General features: G+C 41.8%; 1 protein-coding gene across 14 annotated transcripts in view; it reads left to right on the forward strand.

The window, feature by feature from the left end:
* The window catches only part of WWOX (WW domain containing oxidoreductase), a 1,139,839-nt gene that overhangs the window by 125,397 nt on the left and 993,970 nt on the right, over positions 1-20,472 (forward strand). The window contains exon 7 of one of the 14 annotated variants that reach the window (XM_056526126.1): positions 6,799-6,896. The exons of 12 other annotated variants lie outside the window; for them this stretch is intronic. In XM_056526126.1, the coding sequence (XP_056382101.1) occupies positions 6,799-6,873 (75 nt within the window). In that variant the 3' untranslated portion in view covers positions 6,874-6,896. Of the gene's footprint in view, positions 1-2,758; positions 2,847-6,798; positions 6,897-20,472 lie in introns of those variants that run through there. One more of the 14 variants, XM_056526129.1, reaches the window with a different exon arrangement.

The following is a 20,472-nucleotide window of genomic DNA, read 5'->3' on the forward strand; positions in this document are numbered from 1 at the left end:
AGAGTCAGATCAATACAATAAAGGCACAGATACAAACAACAGATTACAGTGCAACAAATGAGCCATCATACAGCCTGATATACGAAAAAATAAAAAAGTTACAGGAGTCAAAAAATGGCAATAAAAAAAATAATCTAGAAAGTTTAGAGAGTTTTTTTTTTTTTTATTTAGTAAAACATGACAGAAACTATGCAAATGTTGTATTGCTGTAATCAGGCTGACCTAAAGTATCAAAATAACAGGTCAGTTTGACTACAAGGTAAATGGCCTAAAATAGAAAACCACCAATTTAGCAAAAATTTTTTAAATTTCAATTTCACCAACTTATTTTTTTTATTTTGTTCCGGAGCATATGTTTTGGAAAAATAACAGGTGTCATTACAAAGTGTAATCGGTCCTGCATTATAGTGTGGCTATTATAGTGCAAGGAGGAAAAAGCGAACATGCAGAAAATTGACCCGGACAAGCTGATCGTCACAAGCGACAAGTATATTTTGCTTCGCTTTAGTCCCTTGGAGAAGTTAAAGTTAAGGCCCTTTTAGAAGGGCTGGATATTGGATGAATAAGCTTTTCTAGGATCACTCGTTCACAATAATTGGCCCGTGTAAAAGGTCCAGTGATCAGCCAATGAACAATAAAATGCTTGTTCATCAGTAGATTGGACCTTTTGTACAGCCAGTTAAATCATCCTTATTGGCCACAAATTGCCCAGTGTAAAGGGCCGCACAATTAATCAAGCTGTTTGAAGGCTCTGTAACTGAGATTGGTGCTCCTTATACTGCCCCCTCTGGCCCATCTAAAATAGCCTTATATGCCCATTTAAATATAATTCAAGAAAAGGCCTATAATACTTACTATAATCTACTGGAACCTCGTAATGTATCTCTCTGGCTCTTTCTAGCCACTTTCTCTCCTTCCATCGCTATATGCTCTATGGGCAGATGTAATACAATACAGTGGTCCCTCAACATACGATGGTAATTCGTTCCAAACGACCCATCGTTTGTCGAATCCATCGTATGTTGAGGGATTCGTGCAATGTAAAGTGTAGGAAGTTATACTCACCTGTCCCCTTTGCTCTGGACCGCGTCCTCACTGCTCCCGATGCTGTCCCAGGGGCTCCCGATGCTGTCCCACTGCTCTGGCATCTTCTTCGGGATCCTCCGTCTTTTTCCGCATCTTCTCCGGTGTCCGGGCCTCGCTTTCTGGTGACATTATTACGTTGCGGCGCCGGGATTGCGTGTATCAGCGACGTAATAACGACGCCAGAAAGCAAGGCCCGGAACCTGGAGAAGATGCAGAGGATCGCGAAGCGGACCCGGAGCATCGGGGATAGGTAACTGAACCTGTCCGGGATGCTTAAACTGCTATCCGACAGCAGCTTAAGCATTTTGCGCTGTCGGATAGCAGTTAATGCGATGGCCCCGACATATAAAAGCATCGTATGTCGATGCTGACATCGACATGCGATGGCCTCTGAGAGGCCATCGTATGTCGATTTGATCATATGTTGGGGCCATCGCATGTCGGGGGGTTACTGTACTTTAGTGAGCTTATACATATAAAGACTGATTCCAGCACTTTTATTTAGAGTGAATCATGACTTAGGAGGGATAGAAGTGGAAAAAGAGGCATTTTTCTCTGATATGATATATAACATGATATAAATATGTTTCCAACATTTTCTTGTACTATTAATGTATTCCAGGATTATTCCAGGCTTACAGTTTTTGTATATTGGTGTTTCTAACATAAAAAAGAAAATACACTCAAGTCCTTCACAGCTGTAGTTCTGTCTTCTCTGGGTTCCCGCTGCACCTCGTTACCTTTGATTTCTTTCCTACTGAAAACCTCTGGCCGTAGAGGTAATCTGACTTGATCAGTGATTAGCTGCGTGGGTATTTCTATCAGAAACCACATGTCAGAGGAAGCAAAGAGCAGCAGGGACCCTGAGCCCATGGAACTGGAGCTATAGGTTATTGTGGCAGATATTTTTTTTATTATTTTTTATTTTGTAAATTCCATGAGTCTTACTAACACTCTTACATTCCTGACATCAATGAAAGAGACAATCGTACTCATCCTTCTGAAACAGGGATAAGATGCCCTTCTTACAGATTCATATAGCTCCTCCCTTTAGATGTCAAAATCATTGTGAAAGCATTGGCTATGCATCTCTCCCGAATAATCTTTACATTAATTTACCCAGACCAGACCGGATATATGATGGAAAACATAAATCTAATGATTATACATAAATGTACAACTGCCTGCTGACGATCCCGGATAAAAGGTGGTGTACCTTATGGACACAGCGAAGGCATTTGGCAGCGTGGAATGCATGTATCTCATGGCGGTTCTGTTTTATATGGGAGTTAGAGAGACCTTTACCACCTGTATTAAACTACACTATGATACACCTAGGGTCAACAGGATAGTATTGGGGAATTCTTGCTGCAATGAGCACATGGCAGGGTCCCTGCCTGTCTCCCCTCCTCTTCGTGATAGCTATTAAACTGTTGGCAGTATGCATTATGGCAGTTAGTGGAGTGAGGGTTTTTTCATTGCAATAGGAAGGGAAAATACACAGATGACATGCTACTTTTTTTTGGCTATGCAGAGGAATCATTCTTAACGCTATGTTAGTCATTTACACATTTGGCTATTTTTCTAAGTAATCTGTTGTTTGGGATAAATGTGAGCTGTTACCATGCCACTCACCTATTTAAACATGTCACTCAATTTTTTTGCACTCTAGCTATGGATACTGTGTGTCTGATCTGCACACCCTATTTATCTCTACGCTGCTGGACTATGATGCCTGCATATGTTGTCTTTCGACGCCTTAGGTACTGAATAATATACGGGTACTTTCTGTATTTGTTACATAGATGATGTGCCAAATTTGTCTGTGTGTTGGGAGGGGGATTCTTGGGAGTTTGCATTTTAAAACCTAAACATTTAAAATCTTTAATAAAAAATCCACCTAATTTAAAATGAAAGCACTATCCAATATTAAAGGAAAACTGTCACATTTTTCTCCCGCACTATCCACCGGTATTGGTGGATAGCGCAGGAGACGCTGATTAAAACGAGCCCTACCTTGGTCTGATCCGCGCCGCCGTTCGCCCGCACTTTTAGTTTTAATCTCTGTGTATATCCGGCTGTAACTTGCAAAGGCGGTGCTTCTGCGGGCTAACTGACACTGACGTCAGCGCCGCTCATGAATATTCATCCCTCCTGTTCTCCCTCTCTTCGCTAACCAGAGGGAGGGATGAATATTCATGAGCGGCGCTGACGTTAGTGTCAGTTAGCCCGCAGAAGCACCGCCTTTGCCAGTTACAGCCGGATATACACAGAGATTAAAACTACAATTGCGGGCGAACAGCGTCGCGGATCAGACCAAGGTAGGGCTCGTTTTAATCAGCGTCTCCCGCACTATCCACCAGTACATGTGGATAGTGTGGGAGAAAATATCAGACAGTTTTCCTTTAAAGAATGTGTATGCTCAGAAAAACTGTTTACTTTGAAAGAGGTCCACTGTATCTAAAAATGCACAAAACTTTGAAGTGCAGCTTGACCACATTTTACAATCTCAGGCCATCTCAAATGTCTTCTGAAATCTTTCTATAACTTGTCAGAAGAGAAAATATTGTGTCCATTCATTTAAAGAACAACCTGTGGAACTGCTCTGGGACCCAAATCTGAATAGCCAAAAATCTTTACCACTGGAAGGAAGATGGGATGGGAAAGCAGCACTGAACCACCCCTTACACTGATATATATATTGTCACTGACTGCAACCTATTGAGGGCATAGCAGTAAAATGGTGGAGCAGAGGTATTAGCACAGAAATAGTTAATAATGGCAAAAAATGGATCTGGACTTTGTAGCCGCAGCTTTACAGACATTCATGTGGATGAATTGTTGAAATCCTTTCTTTTTCTCATTGCGATCTAAACATATGGCATGAATTTTCTGCTCTCATTATGGATGCCGAGAGAAGGGAAAGACAAATATTTACACTACATTCATGTTTTACAGTAAAAACACTGTTCTGCTTGTTTATACAGTTTCAATGTTATAATTTTTATGGTCTGTTTGAAAACCGCTGTAGACCTGGATCTAAATCATAAAGGAGATTTGTTACTTTCTCTATAGAAAGAAAGGATATACAGTAAGAAGTTATTGCAGTGTAGGTCCACAGTCAGTAGGACTTAATGCATGGCTATATCTTTACATACCCCAGAGCAATTCATTTAGATTTATTTTGATTATACAAATGGAGAACTTGACATTTTAAATTAATTAAAGTTATTTTATTAAGCTGATTGTCACACAGAGGATTTAGATCGCCGCCTGGGCTTTTTTTTCTTCTTAACAACTGTGCTCTTTTTGATTATTATGTTTTAGCTAGTGCTTCCTGCATACTTAAGACATAATATTGTCTTTTGCCTTTTGTTGTAATTCGGCTTGTGTTTTAAAACAAAGTAGTATATTTGGGTAAAATTGTATGCTGGACAGTATAAATATTGCTAAAATAGCTGAGCCCTCACAGACTTCTAATATAGCATGTGTTGGTTCCTGCTTACTAAGTGCCAGTCTATGGATGGGACTGAAAGGGAACTTGTCACTGCCTGTATTACTAGTCATCAGGGCATTCCTCAGGAGCCTCTCCCCACCAGCCTTCATAGATATATACACTTCTCCTTTGGGTATATGGAGAGATCTATCAATCAAGGTCAACAGAGCAGGGAGAAGCCAGCAGTGAATGTCCTGATGACTCGTGATTTAGGCAGTATAAAAGTACTGACATGTTTCCATTAAAAATTTGATCTGAATTTATCTCTACATTTGAAAGAATTTTTTGGGACTTTTTTATGGCCTCAGAATAATCAAAGTAGGGCAGTCAGCTCTCGCCTCCGCCACCTGAATCCCGGAGCATGGAAAAGTCCACAGCATCTTTGGCTTGAGAGTACAATCAAAGGAAAAGATAGATCCAGCTTACTAGGATATGCTATAAAACAGGATACTTTATCCAGAACTTCTAGAGCGACATACACACAAGCAGTAAACGCTGATGCGTTTCAAACCTCTCAGGGCTCTTAAATTAAAATCTTATATACACCCGGCTAGGGGCACATGACAATAGTTACTAACAAACAATAAAACATGGTGCTGGATCAGAACGGAATCTGTTTAGATGTCAATGTAACATGGTGATGTACAAACATCAATACGAATGAGCTATGTCACACGGTCTCAGTCTATTCACATAGACATTATTGCAGGTGTCACAGTACTTATTTTATAAATAAAAAAATACCACAAATATAAATAAAGCATAAAAAAGCTATTGTATTAATAAGTAAAAAAATGTAATCTTGCCTAGAATTCGTGTATCTTGTTTCCAGCATGAACATCCAATAGGATTCTGGATTTAATAGTTTGCGCCTTAAATCACCTCCTCTTGTATTCTTAAAAACTCTTTCTATTCCTTTTATTCTTAAGTCTGTGGTGTCTCCCCCATGTACAGTCTGGGGTGTCTCCCCCATGTGGTGTCTCCCCCATGTATGTTTGGATAGGGCTGATGAATTAAACTGATTTATTTTGGCGTCTGAAATGTGTTTTCTAATTGTCCTACATTAGTAACTACTGATGACGTGGTACAATTGATATAACTGTTAATTTTATAGATCTTACCAGTGACACAGGAATGGAAATCTGTAGAGATCTCCATATGATTGCAGGCGATACATCTAGCATGTCCGCACTTCCAGTTTCCTTGAAAATTCTGCCACAATTTCGAATTTTTAAATAATTTTTATTATTTTTATGTTGTTCAAATAAACTGGGTGACAGAACCGAACCAAGGGAGGGACCCCTTCTAGATACCACTTGGAGACCATTACTAGTCATCTCTCTGAGAGTGTGGTCATGTTCTAAAATCTGCAAATATTTTTTCATGATGTTTCTTATCTGTGAAAATTGTTTGCTATATGAGGTAACAAATGGTGGTAATCTTTTATTTTTTTCACTATAAAAATTCCTGTTTTGAATATTACTAGTTTTTTCTGTTGGGTAATTAAAGGGGTACTCCAGTGCTTACACATCTTGTCCCCTATTCAAAGGATAGGGGATAAGATGCCTGATCGCGGGAGTCCCGCAGCTGGGGACGCCTGCGATCATGCACGCGGCACCCCGTTTGTAATCAGTCCCCGAAGCGTGTTCGCTCCGGATCTGATTACGGTCGACCGCAGGGCCGGCGGCGTGTGACATCACGCCCCGCCCCGTGTGACGTCACGCTCCGCCCCTCAATGCAAGCCTACGGGAGGGGGAACTTGAGGAACGCATGTCCACAGGATAGAAATAAGTGTTTGACTCACTTAGAGCGCTAACGCTCATAGCGTCGACCTAGAGAGGTGGACCGTTACACCCCCTCCCCATACAGTTCTATGGGAGAGGCAGAGAGACACGAATACTGCCTCCCCGCCTCTCCCATAGAACTACATAGAGGAGGCGTGTCGGCTGTGGTGTCATGCTTTGGCCGGCATGCTTCTTGCATGGGAGAGCCGCGGCAGAGCCGTGGCCCCATTCAGGAGTTCATGGGGGGTCGGACCCCCCACGATCAAATACTTATCCCCTATCCTGCAGAGAATCCTATTGGATGTTCATGCTGGAAACAAGATAGCCCTTGGTCATGAATTCTAGGCAATATTTAATTTTGACTTATTACTACAATAGGTTTTTTATTCTTTATTATATTTCTTTATATTTGTGGTCTTTTTCTATTTATAGAATAAGTACTTTGACACCTGCAATAATGTCAATGTGAATAGATTGAGACCGTGTGACATAGCTCATTCGTATTGATGTTTGAACAGATCCTGCTTTAATCCAGCACCATGTTACATTGACATCTGAATAAATTCCATTCTGATCCTGCACCATGTTTTATTGTTTGTTTGTAACTACTGTCATGTGACCCCCTAACCGGGTGTTTATAAGATTTTAATATATCATATTTATTTATGCCAAGTTTAAGAGCCCCGAGAGGCTCAAAACATGTCAGCGTTTACTACCTGTGTGTATGTCGCTCTAGAAGTATCCAGTTTTTTATCATATCCTATTGAGCTGGATCTATCTTTTCCTTGGATTTTATCCTCAGAATAAGTTATTAGTATCAGGTAGACACCCTGCTGATCAGCGGTTTGCAGAGGCACAGAGCCTTCATATGCAAAAGACAACAAAGAAAAAAAAAAAGGAAAAACGGCGCCTAGCGTGATACCCTTTAGATATGAGGAAAGGAATAATGTGGGGGGACACCCACAGGTCATAAAGGTGGGTGCTCACCAGATAGTATTAAAATAAGCGCATATCACCCCGTACTGGGGTACTCACTGAAATCCACAGAGCTGCTGAGCCAGAGGGTCCCAGGAAGCAAACAGGAAGCTCATCCAGAAGAAGGTATCCAAATGCAGAGAAAAAGACCTTTGAAATCCAGGCGCTGCTCGTGTGGTCATCAGAAGTGGGGACAGAAGGCTTGTAGTAAACCTTTGATCAATATAAAACTTTATTTCTTCAAAATGATCTGAGGAAGAGGGGAGCCCCCCTCGAAACGCATCATCCACACCTTTATTATTTTTATTTTGAAGAAATAAAGTTTTATATTGATCAAAGGTTTACTACAAGCCTTCTTTCCCCGCTTCTGATGACCACACGAGCAGCGCCTGGATTTCAAAGCAATAGCACAGTGGCATCCATAATTCTTAAGCTGCGTGCACTATATAAGAAATAAAAAATCCTGGAGTGCTTCTTTAAAGTGTTTCTATATAATTACAGCACAAACTTAAAGGGGTACTCCGGTGAAAAACTTTTTATTTATTTTTTAAATCAACTGGTGCCAGAAAGTTAAACAGATTTGTAAATTACTTCTGTTACAAAATCTTAATCATTCCAGTACTTATTAGCTGCTGAATACTGCATAGGAAATTCTTTTCTTTTTGGAACACAGAGCTCTCTGCTGACATCACGAGCACACTGCTCTCTGCTGACTTCTCTGTCCATTTTAAGAACTATCCAGAGTAGGAGCAAATCCCCATAGCAAACCTATGCTGCTCTGGACAGTTCCTAAAATGGACAGAGATGTCAGCAGGAGCACTGTGTTGGTGATGTCAGCAGAAAACATTGTGTTCCAAAAAGAAAAAAAAAATCCTCTGTATTATTCAGCAGCTAATAAGTACTGGAAGGATTAAGATTTTTTTAATAGAAGTAATTTACAAATCTGTTTAACTTTCTGGCATTAGTTGATTTAAAAAAAAAAAAATGTTTTCCACCGGCGTACCCCTTTAAAGTCTGCAGACGGCACACGCTCCATTCATTCTCTGTGAGAGCACAGAAGAAACTAGAGTGCTGTACTCTGCCAACTCCGGAGCTCCCTTTGAAATGAATGTAGTGTATGCCACCTGCCAAGTCCCGTTCTGAAGGTCTTTTCACATAAAAAAAATTCACCAAAATATTTACCAAAATGGAAGGGTTTTACTTGCTTATGTGAGAAACTGTACAAACATTAACATAGGCCAAAAGCTTGTTCTCTTAAAGGGGTATTCCAGGCCAAAACTTTTTTTTACTTATCAACTGGCTCCGGAAAGTTAAACAGATTTGTAAATTACTTCTATTAAGAAATCTTAATCCTTCCAATAGTTATTAGCTTCTGAAGTTGAGTTGTTGTTTTCTGTCTAACTGCTCTCTGATGACTCACGTCCCGGGAGCTGTGCAGTTCCTATGGGGATATTCTCCCATCATGCACAGTTCCCGGGACGTGACATTATCATTGAGCAGTTAGACAGAAAACTTAAGAAGCTAATAACTATTGGAAGGATTAAGATTTTTTTAATAGAAGTAATTTACAAATCTGTTTAACTTTCCATAGCCAGTTGATATATATATAAAAAAGGTTTTGCCTGGAATACCCCTTTAATCCCTAAATACACATGAATTGCTAGGCTTAGCCTAACAGGCATGTAATCTGAATGGGAAGAGGGTAGAAAGCTGCTGCCAGACATTTCTGGGGGGCAGAATATCTTTCTGAGAACAGAAGGATCAGGCATGTTAAAGCGCAACTGTCATGGAAATTATACCCCCCAGACTAATAACATGATAGTATAGATGATGACACTTGTAATGCAGCTGTACTTTTGGCTGCTGTTTATCACTTTTTATCAGCAGTAAAATAGTTTTATCGTGCGGTCAGCAAGAGTTGGATAGGGGTGGCTGGGGATCGTAATGCCCCACCTCCGCCACGCCTATCCCCTGTAAGTGAGCACTGGACCACTGTGTGATTGGCACACATGCGCGAGTTCACGCTATTAGCGTACGCTACGCTAATTGCGTTATGTCTGCGTAATGTCGCGCATGCGCAGTAGTTCTAGCGTAGAATCGCGCATGCGGATGGTGTTTTTCACAGATTGGAAAATACCTGTGATGTATGAAGTATTTTCCAATCTGTGAGAAGTTCCATACTCATGCACGAGTCTACGCTATTAGCGTAGACCTAGCATAGGCTACGTTAGTAGCGTAGGCTACGTTAGTAGCGTAAACCTGCGCATGCGCAGTAGTAAATTTAGCTTATTGGAAAATACTTTAGAAGATCATAGGCTTACGTTAATAGCTTATCTCTTAGCGTAGCCGTGGAAATTAGCGTAGCGTAGTTAGTGGGTAGCGTAGTGTAGCCTTAGGCTTACCATATATTTATATTAGTGTAGTGTACCTAGCGTAGGTTTTAATTTAGCGTAGTTTAGGATTAATAGGGAAAGGAGGTAGGGTATAGGTTTTGAAGAGACTACAACACCCAGCATGCCAAGGCATGCTGGGAGTTGTAGTTTAGCTTATATTACATTGAAGGGACCACAACTCTCAGCATGCCCAGACAGCTAAAGGCTTTCCAGGCATGCTGGGAGTTGTAGTTTTACACAGGTATAGAGTAGTTAGTGTAGTGTTAGCGCAATTTTAGCGTAGTTAGTGTAGCATTAGCGCAATTTTAACGTATTTAGTGTAGCTTAGTGTTAGCGCAGTTTTAGCGTATTTAGTATAGTGTAGTGTTAGCACAGTTTTAGTGTTTTTAGTGTAGCTTAGTGTTAGCGCAGTTTTAGCGTATTTAGTGTAGTGTTAGCGCAGTTTTAGCATATTTAGTGTAGTGTAGTGTTAGCGCAGTTTTAGCGTATTTAGTGTAGCTTAGTGTTAGCGCAGTTTTAGCGTATTTAGTGTAGTGTAGTGTAAGCGCAGTTTTAGCATATTTAGTGTAGTGTAGTGTTAGTGCAGTTTTAGCGTATTTAGTGTATTTAGTGTAGTGTTAGCGCAGTTTTAGCGTATTTAGTGTAGTGTTGTGTTAACGCTGTTTTAGCGTATTTAGTGTTAGCGCAGGTTTAGCGTATTTAGCGTAGCGTAGTGTTAGTGCAGTTTTAGCGTTTACTTGCTATGAGGTTACTGGAAAGAGGGTATCCGAGGGATGTCATTGGATTAGCTAAAGCGAAGGTAGATAAATTATCGAGAACATACCTATTAAAGAAAAAATCTAAAAAGAAAGATCAATCTGATAGATGCTTTTTTTTCTTTCCAAAATAGTGCCATGAATCAAAAAATTAGACAAGCGATATATAATAATTGGTTTATTATAGAGATGAGGATTTAAAAGAATATGCTGCACAAAAACCAATCGTGACATACAACAGAACAGAACTCTTCAAAATTATATTAAGAAAAAATGAACCCCAAAAGCCGCAACTTCCAACTGGTTAACTGGTTGAAGATCCGATACCAACAGGCCCAGAGCGCCAAATATGGCGCTCTTGGGCCTAGGCGGTAACAGGCTGGCGTTATTTAGGCTGGGGAGGGCCAGTAGCGATGGTCCTCACCCACCCTGGTAACGTGTGGTTCCCCGTCTTTTCATTTTCAGCCAAATACCAACCAAACAGCAACAGCCTGACGTTACCAGGGTGGGCGAGGACCATTGTTACGGGCCCTCCCCAGCCTAAATAACGCCAGCCTGTTACCGCCTAGGCCCAAGAGCGCCATATTTGACGCTCTGGGCCTGTTGGTATCGGCTCTTCCCGGTACCCCTGTGGCGGTGGGTACCGGGGTAATAATTGGGGGTTTGCACTAGCTGTTTTTGGGGCTAACGCTAAGCCCAGACTTAGTAATGGACTCAGTCTACAAGACGGCTTCCACTACTAAGCCTGTAAAGTAATAATAAAAATTAAAAAAAACACACAAGTTAAAACATTTTTATTAGGAAAAACACTCCCCCACAGCCCTCGTTAACCATTTTATTAAAAAAAACAAAAGAACAAATGCAGGTCATGGTCGTAGTCCACCGAATTCGACGTAGTCCTCCGCATTCACGTATCTGAAACGAGAAGAAAAACACAAAAAATGGGTTAGTACATTTTTGGGGGATCTTCCCCCTGGAGAGCCTAACTTACCACCCCCGTTCCAGCTCTGTCATCTTCCTGCGATGCTACACGTCCAGTGACGGAGCAGGAACGGAGGTGGGTAAGTGGCCTTCTGATCACTGTATCCAGCCATCTATACAGAGGGCTGAATACTACATTAATGTAGCAGAGCGCAACTGCCTCTGCTACTTTAACGTACAAGGACGTACTCTCCTCTGCTATGTTAACGTAGCAGAGCCCAATGGCCTCTGTTACTTTAATGTAGCAGAGCGCAAGTGCCTCTGCTACTTTTGCAAAACTACAACTTCCATCCTGCCCGGACGGCCTCTGGCTCTCTAGGCATGCTGGGAGTTTTAGCCCACTTTAGAACTAAGCTAAGCTACACTCTCTAAACTACGCTTTATCTGCCTGTAAAACTAAGTTAGCTGACTACACATGCGTACAACTACGCTAACTATGCTAAAACTGCACTAACACTACGCTAATACTACGCTGCACCTACTACTCTAAGACTGCGCTAACAGTATGCTACGCTAAATGCGCTAAAAAACTGTGCTAACACTAAGCTATGCTAAATACGCTAAAATTGCGCTAACACTAAGCTATGCTAAAACTGCACTAACACTACGCTACGCTAAATACGCTAAACCTGCGCTAACACTAAGCTACGCTAAATACGCTAAACCTGCGCTAACACTAAGCTACGCTAAATATGCTAAAACTACGCTAACACTAAGCTATGCTAAAACTGCACTTACACTACGCTACGCTAAACACGCTAAACCTGCGCTAACACTTAGCTATGCTAAATACGCTAAAACTGTGCTAACAGTAAGTTACACTAAAACTATGCTAACACAACACTACACTAAATACGCTAAAACTGCGCTAACACTAACCTACACTAAATACACTAAAACTGCGCTAACGCTACACTACACTAAATACGCTAAAACTGCGCTAACACTACACTAAATACGCTAAAACTGCGCTAACACTAAGCTACACTAAATACGTTAAAATTGCGCTAACGCTACACTAACTACGCTAAAATTGCGCTAACACTACATTAACTACTCTATACCTGTGTAAAACTACAACTCCCAGCATGTCTGGAAAGCCTTTAGCTGTCTGGGCATGCTGAGAGTTGTGGTCCCTTCAATGTAATATAAGCTAAACTAAACTACAACTCCCAGCATGCCTTGGCATGCTGGGAGTTGTAGTCTCTTCAAAACCTATACCCTACCTCCTTTCCCTATTAATCCTAAACTACGCTAAATTAAAACCTACGCTAGGTACACTACACTAAAATAAATCTATGGTAAGCCTAAGGCTACACTACGTTACCCACTAACTACGCCACGCTAATTTCCACGGCTACGCTATTAACGTAAGCCTATGATCTTCTAAAGTATTTTCCAATAAGCTAATTTTACTACTGCGCATGCGCCGGTTTACGCTACTAACGTAGCCTACGCTAGGTCTACGCTAATAGCGTAGACTCGTGCATGCGTATGGCACTTTTCACAGATTGGAAAATACCTGTGATGTAAAGTATTTTCCAATCTGTGAAAAACACCATTGTAACAATCCTACAGGCTCACCTGAGTCAGAGGACCGCTGGCTGGAGGTAGGAGTGGAGCCCAGTGGCAAGGACCGCAGGCAGGTAGTAAGTGCAGGAGGTCTGGCAGAGGCGTAGTCGGTAGGCAGGCGGTGGGTCAGGGCAGGCGGCAGTAAGCGTGGTCAGACATTCCAAATGGCAACGGTGGTAGCAGTTCAGTAAGTAGGGACAAAGCAGAAGAGTAGTCGGTAGGCAATTCCTGGTCAGCAGTGGACTTCAGTGGTAGCAGGAGCAGCAGATGAGGAGAAGCTTGATTAAGGCTCAGGAGCTCAATAATCAGCAAGCCAGAGTGCAAGGGGCTGGACTTATATAGGTAAGTACCAGGTGTGGGGAATCAAGGGTGATGAGCAAGGCTTGGCAAGACTAAGGTTACATAATAGGTTTCAGGGAGGAATGTCCAGAGAAGACAGTAGCCTAGTAAGCCGGGCTACCGCCTGGGATGTGGCTGGTCACGGGTTCGAATCCCGACAACCATACGCATGCACGGGCCTACGCTAGAACTACTGCGCATGCGCGACATTACGCAGACATTACGCAATTAGCGTAGCGTACGCTAATAGCGTGAACATGCGCATGGCGTTTTCCACAGATTGGAAAAAACTTTACATCAGTGCGCCTGCGCAGAGCCAAAGGCGAGCTCTCTGCCTGTAGTGAAAGCAGAAGCAGCGCGTCTCCGGCACCATGAGAAGAAAGAAGAGGAGTACTGGATTTCATATAACATAAAGGTGCACATTATATGTATAGGCTCAGCGGAGTCACACCGGCCCGCACATCATGGACATCGGGGTGGGGACCTCTGTGCCAATCACACAGTGCTCACTTACAGGGGATAGGCATTACGATCCCCAGCCAATCACACAGTGCTCACTTACAGGGGATAGGCATTACGATCCCCAGCCACGCCTATCCAACTGTTGCTGACCGCATGATAAAACTATTTTCCTGCTGATAAAGAGTGATAAACAGCAGTCAAAAGTACAGCTGCATTACAAGTGTCATCATCTATACTATCATGTTATTAGTCTGGGGGGGGTATAATTTCCATGACAGTTGCGCTTTAACTCCAACATGTCCAACCATTTTCTCTCCTGACAACCACCATATACATCAGTGGGTATTGTCAGCTTTAGCTTTGAACTTTTTTAACTGTTGAGTGAGGAGATTAAGAGAGAATATAAATTTTTTAAGAATATTTTTAAGGAATTCTGAGGTAATAGAGAGGATTTGCAGACCTGTTCTAAAGATTGTCTCTCCCTCTGGGGGACTGCACTTTTTTATTTCTCCAGTGAGATTGCTTTATGAAAAATTTACATTGGCTACCAAATTTCCTGCAGTTACATTTGGATATCATTGGATCAGCTTATCATCAGGCAACCCTTCTAACAAAAAGGTTTTCCAGAGTAAACAAACCCTTTAAGATCAGTGTTGTCAGCATAACCCTTATAATGAGAGGTTAATGAGTTTAAGGGTTATTCCCATTTACACATTTATGCTGTGGATGTGCCATAAAAGTCTGATAGATATGGTGTTCCAGGCCCATACATATCTCGAAAACGGGGGGTTCCATACTGGAAGATCCACTTCTTCTGTAATTTGGGTTACGGAAACCGTGTAGTACAGCAATCCATGCTGTTTTTGTTACTCCTATTCACTTCACTCCTATTCACTTCACTCCTATTCACTTCTATGGTAGTTAGAAACAGTGGAACAAAGTGAACTTAACAGTTTCCCTCTGTTCATACCCACCTGGATGCAACAGCCAACAGCTGTCTCACCAGGTGGAATGGAAGTTGGGTGATCTGGAGATGGGTGTGAATTTTAGAGGTGGGACCTATTTTCTATCAAACATTTATGGCTTGTCATATGGATACGGCACAAATGTCAAACATGGAACCAACTCTATAACCACCTGGCTTCTGCTATAAATCAGAATATCAGCCTTTTCTATATTTCAATTATTTTTTTGTCAATCTGCTTACAATTATCAATTGAAAAAGAAGGTCTGTGAAAGCAGACTGCATTTTGATGTTTCTAGAGCCAAACACTAGGTGACAGCTGTGGTATCAGATCTGCATACATACAGCTGTGCATACACTATTCATTCTATAGATTGGGGGGAAGTTTAGCAAAGTATTCAAGACTCCCTACCTACTGTCTGAGATCCCTAAGTTTCTTTGCTGAATTAGGAAATATCAGGAATCCCTACACTAAAAAAAAATATATATATAAAAAACACACATTACATGCAAGGGCAATACTATTGCTAAGAGTAAACAGTAGTAAAAAGCAATGGTTTAACAATATTCTATCAGATGTCTGAAACCATATCTACATTATAGAAACACTCCAGGTTTGTTTGCCCACATCATGCACACTCACCGTCACTAGTCCCAAAGTGCCCTCTGTTTCATGCTAGCACAGCTACATCCATGCTTTTCATTAGTGTAAGCCTAGATTCACACCTAAGACCTCAAAACACTAACAAGTCACATGACACCAGGGAGGAAAATGGTTACTTTACATAGTAGCAGAGTGTCATTTCTTCAGTATTGTCACTTGAAAAGTTATAATATTTACAAAAATGTGAAGGTGTACTCACTTAGCCGGATGGTTGATTCAGAGAGGATACCAACACAGCCATAAATGAAGCCCTTGACAAATCATGTGGTCTGTCCCAAAGTCAGCTTTTATATAAGAAGAACGGCTGCTCTAAAAATCTGAAACATTTTGTGTTTCCTTCCAACATTCCTTTATGGACTGCACTATTCAATCTGCCATTCACTGTCATTGGCACATAATTGAAAATTATCCCAACCTGAGGGAGGTGGCACTTAGACAGCCCTTATTTTCATATAGACGTACCTGTACATTAGGTAACCAACACAGTTGTACTAGGTTAAACAACAAGACTAAGATGTGGCTAAAGAAGGTGCCCCTTATAGGGAATTTCAAATATGGGCAATGTACTGTGTGCAGGTATAATAGTGAAGTGGAATTTTGTAGAGTAGGAGGTGTAGATTGGAAAGTGCCTAATTTTATTACCTGTAAAAACCAAATTTGTCATTTACATGATTTCTTGTCCCTGTGGCCTCCATTATATAGGCAAAACCATTCTGTGCCTATATACTAGAGTCCAGGAACACCTGTGGTCTATTAGGAAGAAACACAGTTGCCCCTGACTTATAGATCTTGTAAGAACTACACATGATGGTAACCATTCAGTGCTGATGTTTGCTGGCGGGGGTATATAACGTCCCTGCAGCTACTGGCGGGGCGTTCGTGATGTTTTGTGGACGTTTGTGGGCAGGGAACTGTGGACGTTTGAATATCCCGCCATTTTTTGGAGCTGGTTGCTCAGGTTACTGCAGAATCGCGATTTGTGAGTCCAGATCGGGCAGTATCTGCATCCCTTGTAGTCTACAGGCTACCTCACGGGGGGATGCGTGAATGCCCACTACTAGTGTGGTCAAATGTTGGGTTATGCACTGCTGCAGGATGGCTCTGCCCGTGATGCTAACCTGTTCGGAGCCGGAAGGCGGTTAACGTGTGACATTGTGCAGCATGTTGGGGCTCGAGGAATGGCACGGCTGCACAGCAGCGGAATCGGGTCCGATGGAACTGGAGGAGCATTGGGGGAAGTGAGGGCCTTTCTTGCCGGCCGCCGGCTATGACTGCAGCGCTGAGTGATACAGGAGCCGGGCCGAGGTGCAGGCAGGAACAAGGATTAGGTGGCATCAGCGCTGCCCGGGATAGGTTTTATAATCAGGAAGTGTGTATCGACATGACGCAAGTCCTGATTCATAAATTGGGGTCAGTGCCGGCTCTATCAGGCTCAGCTGGGCTGCTCAGTGCGGAGGCACTGGCAGTCATTAGCAGGCTGCGTTTCATCAAGTGCTGACAAACATGTCGGCACCGTGCTGATCCTGCTAAACTGCCGTTTCTAATCTTCCTATGGGTATTAAATCCCTGTCTCTACCTCTAGTGACATAGGCTTTCGCTCCGGGCATTTACAGGTCGTGATCTTGAGATCTTGAGTGCATTTATTCATAGCAATGCTTCTGTGTCCATGTTTTTTACCATTATATTGTGCATTCATAGTATTTATACTGTGCGTTATGAATTGCATTTATACAGTTAAAAAAAATTTACACGGTTAATTTGCTCATAATATTTTTTTTTGTACGGTCATGGCATCCATACTATTCCTACACTTTTGGCTTTTATTCTGGTCATACACGCATAACTTTCACACAGGTAGGGCATCTTCACTGTTTTCCTTCATGACTTGCTTATCGGCCGTAAGCTCATGGCTTTATTTTGTCATACGCTATTGGCACTCTGCTCTTACGCTCATATTATTTATACGCGCATAGCATTCATACAGTACATACGCTCACAGTATTTATCTGGCCATACGCTCATAGCATTCATGCGTTGCAAACTCGTTTATTCTGTTCCTCATGGTATTTATACTGTCCACAAGATGTCAATCATGCTGTTCATATGTCCGTGGCATTTACGTTTTCTTACGTTCATTCTTTACGGGTTACGTTCATGGCAGCCATACGCTTCATATGTTTCTTGGTATTCATACTGGTTCATACGCTTAAAGGAAAACTGTCAGCTTTCTCCCCCCGCACTAACCAGTGGTACTGGCTGATAGTGCGGGGGACGCTGATCAGTTTGCTTTCTGTGCCCGGATCCGCTCAGCCGTTTTGCCGATATCTTCGTTTTTCCCTATATGCTAATCAAGTGCTAACTGGCAATGGCGGGGTAACTGGCACCGCAGCGCCACCCAGCTAATCAATATTCCTCCCCTCCCTCCACCTCTCCCTCTTCTCCCCACTCTGTAATGAAGAGAGAGGGAGGAATATTGATGAGATGGGTGGTGCTGCAGTTAGTGGCGGTGACGGCAGAGTGCCAGTTAACGCTGCCTGATCAGCATCCACCGCATCAGCCAGTACCACTGGTTAGTGCGGGGGGAGCAAGCTGACAGTTTTCCTTTAAGGTTTGCATACTGTTCATACGCCCATGGCATTTCATATTATTCACGGCATGTATACGGCTCATGGCATTTATACGGTTCATACGCTCATGGCAGTTATATTGTTCACACGCTCATGGTTTTTATTTTGGTCACACACTCATGGCTTTTAATTGTTCTCACGCTCATGGCATTCATACTGTTCATACTCTCAGGGCATTTATACTGCTCATACGCTCAGGCCTTTTATACGGTTAACAAGCATAGTATCATACTGTCTCATACGTTTGTGGCTTTACGGTCCTTACGCTCATGGCATTTATACTGTCAAAAAACAAAGTTTCCATACGGTATAACAAGCTTATGTTTCTATACGGTATAAAATATTTGTTTCTATATGGTGTAACATGTTTATGCTTCTAAACAGTATAACACACATCTTTCCATATGGTATAATACGCTTATGTTTACATACAGTATAACATGTTTATGTTTCTATACGGTATAACAATATTATGGTTCCATACAGTATAACAATATTATGTTTCCATACAGTATAACATGCTTATGTTTCCATATAATTAATATGCTTTATTCCAAACGAGTTAACACTCATTTAACACTCGCTTATGTTTTCATATAGTGCTGTGCATATGTTCCTGTGGTTATTGTTGTTACGCATGTGTTACTAAGCATTACCAAAGCTTTGTTACTAACTATATGTGGTATTGTTACTACGCTTGTTACGATAGCATATTTACGACACGTTTGCTCCTATGGCAGTGCCACTGCACATGTTCCTATAGCATTGGTACTACGCATACATTGCCATTAGCATTGTTTCCACGCAGAGGTTACTATAGCATGGTTATTGCGCATTACTTGCAAGTTTGATATTAAGCATGTTACTATAGCATTGTTGCAATAGACTTTGTTACTATGCATATTACCATGGTTTACTATGCTGAGGTTCCGTAGCATTAGCATGGCATGGTTACCATGCGTATGTTGTCATAGCTTTGTTACTTGAATATACGTTGTTGAACATGGTCGTTTGTTCACGTCATGATAATGTTGTTATGTTAGCTTTGTTGTGACTATCTGGCAAGGCATACATTAGTTTATAGGGTTGCCATGCATATCTTGCAATAGCACTGTTATTACGCATAGCTTATTTTAGTGTTTGTCTCGGCACTTGTGTTTTTTCAACTTGAGCGTGAGTTTCGAGTGGGTTAATTTACCAATGCACGTGTTTCTGTAGCATTATTGCTTGGCGTGTTAGGTCAAATTTGGTTACTACGCTTACGTTATTCGCTTGTGTTATAGCATTGACCGCTGTGGCCATGCATATTTTAGCGTTGGTTACTACATATATGGGATTGTTAGTAGCATCAATTCACATCGTCAATATAGATTTGTTGATACACATACCTTATCTTTTTTCCTGTATAGGTCGTTATAGCTTTCATGTGCCTATATGTTACTATAGTTGATTTATACATACGATACTGTAGTGTTGGTACTCCACTTACATTAGGTACATTTTAGTTTACAGAGAACTTTCACGCATAGCTCTGCCTTTGTTGTTATTCATCTAGGAGCATGCTTCTAGTTCTTAGTGTTATATTGGGAAAAAGGAAAGAAGGTGCTTGCATACCCGTTATGCCGACCACGTCTGCGGGGGGATGCACTGCATACTTATTGTTGCTGACACATCTTCATCATGACTCATAAGCAGTGGTATATCCGTCATACTTGCCACGTCTGCAGGGGATGCTTGGCGTTATTGTTGCTACAGACACTTCTTCAGAGCGACAACATCACAACACACAGTTGGTAGTATACTCGTCATACCAGCCACATCTGCAGGGGGTTACACTACGTAGTTGTTGATACTGAAACGTCTTTAGAGCAACAACATCATGACACATAGGTGGTTGTATACCCTTCATACCTGCCACGTTAGCAGGGGGATGCACTGTGTAGTTGTTGTTACTGACACGTCTTCAGAGCAACTACATCATGATACATAGTTGGTTGTATTCCTTTCATACCTGACACGTCTGCAGGCACAATGGTTACGCAAAGACCTGTCTCGTTTACAGGCACGATGGTTGTGCATAGACCTGTCATAGTTTACAGACACTAGGGTTACAAATAGACTGGTCCCATCTACAGGCATGATGGTTTCGAAAGACCTGTCACGTCCACAGGTGTAATGGCGAAAGGGATCAGTCACTCAGGGAGGGACTTCACTCCTGAGACCAGTTTGAGTCAGAAGCTTGGCAGTTTAGGTATGGTTTAGTTTTCAGGTAAGGGGCTTATTCAAGTATAGTTTGAGTACAGGCGATATGGCGCTACAACGTTATTTTCACCAAATATCTGGCATATAGTTTTGTTATTGTGTGTCATTATGC

Source organism: Hyla sarda, chromosome 6, assembly GCF_029499605.1.
Source record: "Hyla sarda isolate aHylSar1 chromosome 6, aHylSar1.hap1, whole genome shotgun sequence".
Classification (NCBI taxonomy): Eukaryota; Metazoa; Chordata; class Amphibia; order Anura; family Hylidae; genus Hyla; species Hyla sarda.